This window comes from Topomyia yanbarensis, unplaced genomic scaffold, assembly GCF_030247195.1.
Source record: "Topomyia yanbarensis strain Yona2022 unplaced genomic scaffold, ASM3024719v1 HiC_scaffold_17, whole genome shotgun sequence".
Classification (NCBI taxonomy): Eukaryota; Metazoa; Arthropoda; class Insecta; order Diptera; family Culicidae; genus Topomyia; species Topomyia yanbarensis.
The window spans coordinates 47344-52456 of NW_026683349.1; the positions used below are offsets into that span (position 1 = coordinate 47344).

General features: G+C 37.5%; 1 protein-coding gene across 1 annotated transcript; it reads right to left on the bottom strand.

The window, feature by feature from the left end:
• Window positions 1-1060: 1060 nt before the first annotated feature.
• Window positions 1061-2477, bottom strand: LOC131694838 (proteasome-associated protein ECM29 homolog). Its single transcript, XM_058983347.1, has 3 exons — window positions 2206-2477; window positions 1579-2153; window positions 1061-1297 (listed from the first exon to the last, which is right to left on the bottom strand). Exons 1-3 carry the CDS (start codon window positions 2351-2353, stop codon window positions 1061-1063), a joined length of 960 nt encoding a protein of 319 aa, XP_058839330.1. The 5' UTR covers window positions 2354-2477.
• Between the last annotated feature and the right edge of the window lie 2636 nt (window positions 2478-5113).

Sequence of the window (5113 nt, forward strand, 5' to 3'; positions counted from 1 at the left end):
TCTTAAATTGTAAGATTCCAATATTCGTGATTTATGAATGGATGTTTGTATTATTAAACTCAACTTCATGATGGTCACGACAGCTGCCGCATGCATATGAGCAGAACACGAAACGTAAAACCAACTTGCTCAAGTTTACTTACCCACTAGGTGCCATCCTCAGTACACCTTCCTCGAAAATCTTAGTGTCTTCTTCTTGCACAAGTCGTCTAGTTGACCATCAACTAATTCGGCAGTTTTTCCTGCCTGCCATTCATGGAAATTGACCACACCATTCCCAAACCACGTGATGCCACATCCTGAAACAGTTTAAAAAAAAAACAATTCCATATTGAAACCGACTGATAATATCGAAACGCAATTTAACAGCGTTTTCATTCTCATTTGGTACTACACCGGTGTAGTGCAAAAAAGAAATAGAATTATACCCAAAGTTGAATGAATGTAGCATCAACACCGGTGTAGTGTGCTGTCAAGAACTAAAATGCCATAACTTACCATTATCCTTTGAGAGTAAATCAGTGAATGCCAGCTGCAGAATCTGTTTTATTCTCCACCGACTTGCGCTTGCTGCAAATTCTGATCATCGCAAACAACCAGATGGTACAAGCGTTTTAAATAAGTATATCATCGTTAATATTTCCTATCGAATCTTGATCCGCTTGACATTCTCCACACGATTGCATAATTTAAACCATGGCAATAGAGTCGGATCCTTGGTCAACTTCAGCAGAATCAGAAAAACCTTAAATCACCGTTTAGCAAAAAAAATTCTCATCACCGATAACCAGATAGCCTAAACAATGTAACATCCTCTCGGATTGTAGCTTTGGTATGACCACTCTGCAGAAGTGCTATGGACTTTCAACATAGGAGCTTTCGTGTTTACATCACCTTGATCAGTTTTCTTTTCCTCGGTGCCTTCACCGCGCTATGCGGCAGTTTTTTTTGGTAGAAACTAACATTTTTGATACAGACCGATTGAAACATCGATTACCGTTGTCATTCTGGAGGAAGATTAATAATGGGAAAAGATCTTTGAAAATTTCAGTTTTGCAGTTCAGGTCGTCAAAATGAGCTTACGTTTGATGATATTGAGAGCCGCTATAATGGAACGATCCCGATTTTCCAGGTTTATTGTCAGAGCCAGCAGCTCCTTGATTTGCGCCTCCAGCTCCTGCTCGTCACATTTCAAGACCAAAAGCACATCGTATAAGTATACATTCACAAACAGTGCTCTGATCGGTTCGGAGATTTCCTTCAGCGAAGATCCCAACGTATAAATTCTTTGTTTTCTCTAGCCAATAGGGATACTGACCAAATCGAAAACAGGTCAGCTCGGTAATTTCTTTTCTACCAGTAATCCACCCTTCTAATAAGGTTGTTGTCTGTCCAAATGACATCCTCAATACCGCTTTCGGCAATTAACTTCAAGAAGGCTGCCAATTTGAGCATTTTTTTATCCTCTTCGGGATGAGTGTTGACACCAGCAGGCAGAGTCGATGGTAATCCAAAAATTTTGTGATAATATAGAAACTATTAGTAAACCTCACTTTATAGTAACACGTTCAACCGTACCCTTGAAACACGGAAGCACAATCCATTATGGTTCATGAGTAGTTGAGAACAGATTTTTGGACTGATTCTTCTCTGTCGGTTGTTTACAGTTGTCAAAAGAGTTGACCCATAGTTTGGATGTTCTTTCTTGGAAACTCCAAACAAATAGGTTGTCATCCTTTCCTTCAACTGAGCACTTTCTCCACAAATACCTCGACGGAACAGAATCTTTACAACACTTTTGATTGGAATGCGGGACGAATCGTCCTCTGTCATCATGACGGTGTCCTTTTCTCCCTTAGTCAGTACGGTATCGCCAGGAATTTTTGGTTGCTTCCTCCAGTCGAAAATCGCCTGAGCCCTACCAAAGGCGCCTCTTATCGGGCGTATGCAATTAGACCGGTTCCTGTGACAGATGATCAAAATAGGAAGAAACGAGTTGGACATCGTATTCACAGCCGGACAAACGATAGCCAGTTGAGCCAATGTATTGTATGCCGCGTTTTGCACCTCATTGGCTTCCTCGGAGCCTTTCCCGATAAGTTTTGAAACACCAGTCTGCAGTGTTTTGAATAGTTTGTTAATCCGGCTTGCCACTGAAAAAAAGCTTTGCTGTAAACTCAATATATAAGTGAAACCGTTACTTACTTTTTGATACATGAGCAAACTGCAGCCTCAGAACTTTACACTGACAGGACAAGACCTGGAACCGTTGCTGGAACATAATGTTCAGATCGGTACTGACTGTTACGTACGCGGAAATTCTGTTTAAATTCACAATGGCCGGCGTTGCCATCGAGAACCTGGTATTCCCGGTATTCTTCGAGGCCGCGAATTAAATAATGTTACGTTGCGGCTTGAGAAAAAATGCCACCACACAACAAACAATGGTTTTTTTCGGTTGCTCTAGCTGCTCAAGTTCATCAGCACGAAAAAAAAAGAAAATAAACACGCATTTGCTCTAAGCCGAAAAAATGAAAGAGCGAGAATGAGAATCTTTTGATTATCGGAAACGCGCCTACAGATCACGCTCTCTTTCGCTCTAATGGCTTGGAACGGTAACGTCAAATGCAATCCGCCATATTGGAGCACGATGCGCACGATTTTTGAGGCACTGGGTGGCCTCCCTATCTCTACATACAGAGTTTGACAATACACTGAAAGAAATCCAAACGTTAATTCTATTTGCTTCAAACCGCTTAAAATTCATATGAAGAAGAAATGCTATTGTTATGACGCGCACACATACCTTCTATGTGTCAACTGTATAAACTATGTATGCACACACATAAGTTATATGTGCATATTATTATAGAATGGGGTTTTATGTGCCTAATAGTTATGAAATGTGAATGTAAGATTAATATTTCTTGTGAATACACACATTAGGTTTATGTGCCAGCAAATAGTGTCTATATGCCTCCGTTAATTGCAAAAATCTATGTGTAAAATCAATAGGCATAACGTTTACTTTTTTTTGAGTGTAGGCAACATCGTTTTTCCACCGATCGATGGGGGTCAGTTTGACAACGTCAAAATCGCTGAAAATGTCATCAACAAACAATAGTAGCAGTAAACAAAAGAAAACAATGAACACTTTTACTGATTTGATGTAAACTAAAGTTCTCCTCGTTCGTATTTAAAATTAATTTCGTTCATTTTGTTACAAGCAAAGTTCTTATATTGGCTACGAAAATATGACGTCACGTCACCCTCTTGCATTAAATGTAAAACGACGATTGTTTACTGTGTTGTTTTTTTTTGTTTTCCCGAGATACCGCTTTCTTTCCTTAACGTCCGTCTGTAATTCAAGAGTACTTATTCAAAAGGTCCTAAGTGACATTGAGCTCGAACTGAGAAAAACGAGGATGAAGTTTCATGGACCTAAAACAAATCCCTATTAGAGAACAAATATGTGTTTTGATGAAACAATTATGCCAATATAGTCTATGGACTATGCTCTTTAGGTAAATAATACTAAAAACATGAAATGTTTAGTGTTAATGTAGTTTTTAAGCGCTTTAAAATGATGCGTCCTTTTGAAAATTATAGGACCTTTCACATAGGTCTTTTTTCGGGCCTAAGAATCATACGACGCTGCACATAAGGTTTTTTTCAGCAAAGGTAGCTCTTACGACGAATATTGAATATCTTCAAAGTTTTCGACATAATGAGCACCGGAATACGAATGTTCTTCATTACTATGGTAAATAGTTGCACTGGATTTAACAGAAGTCTTGCAGAAAAAAATTGCGGGAAACTTTAGTTTATATTAACAACCCATTGGCTGGAAGTGGTTGAAACCTACGAATGGCATGTTATTTTAGAATAACTAAGCATTCCAATTATCAATTAATTTATTATACTTTCTAAATTCAACTTCGAAAATAAGTCGCATGAACAGAAGAAAATAATCTTTTATTTTGATGCTTAGGACGTTTTTACTAGGTACCTATGTGCAGTGGGAAAAACATAGAATGAAATGAATCATGCGTCGTTTTTGCATGGCGCCTATGAGCAGTTGCAGAGATTTTGAAATGTTTCACGCATAGGTCCTTTCAATTTAAAAGGTCTCAAGTGCAAAATTTCAAAATATGATCATGACAACTTTGCGACTTTTTATATAATGCTTGTTATTTTGATAAATACTGGGTATAATGAATCCTGGTTTTCGGTATTCGTTAGCTATGTTGTAATCACGTGCTGCGCTGCAAATAACTCAGTGTGTTTACATTTGTCACTAAGGACCATTTGAATCAGCACTCTTGAATTATGAAGTGCAACACGCAGAAAAAAGATTTGTAGGTTCAATAAAAATATGGCTTAAATTCAATAAATAAAATTATTGGTCGGGAGACAATAAATTTATTTATTGAATTCAATAAAATTTATTTATTGTTTCAATAAAAAAGTTTATTGTTTTGCTTTCTAATAATTGTTTTTATTGAAAATAAAAGAAAATTATTGAAATTAAAAATGTTTTTATTGAAAGCAAAAATACATTGTTTTTCTAATAAAAAAATATTGTGAAATTAATAATTTTGTTGGTTAAAGTGATAAACAATAATTGATTGAATTCAAAAACACATATTTTTGGTTTAAATATGCTAAATTTTTCTGCGTGAAGGCATTTTCTGGCAGACGAATTCAAACATATTATCCAGAACTCAAGTTCTACAGGTACCCGAGAGATCCGGTAGCGCGGTGTGGATTAATGCGGAAATGTCTCTTTTCGAAGTCTAACCGAGTAACTGACTATTTAGCCTAAGTATGAAAATATTTTCAACTTCATGTAAAACTTGTCTTTGTTCCAGCGCCGAGTAAATTGGGAGTATTGTCTATCGCGAGATAATATAGCATTTCGTCGAGTTGTTGCTATATGGGTTTCACACGAGTGCGGTCGAAACAAAAACTCACGTCAAAATGTTTTCTCACTCGCACTGATGCAGACTAGATGGGCGCGTAATTCAACGCACGGCCCGGTGGCGCATGGCTGAAAAGTCGCAATGTGGATTTAAGAAAAGATTCGCAATATTCGCAATACTTTGGAGCAAAC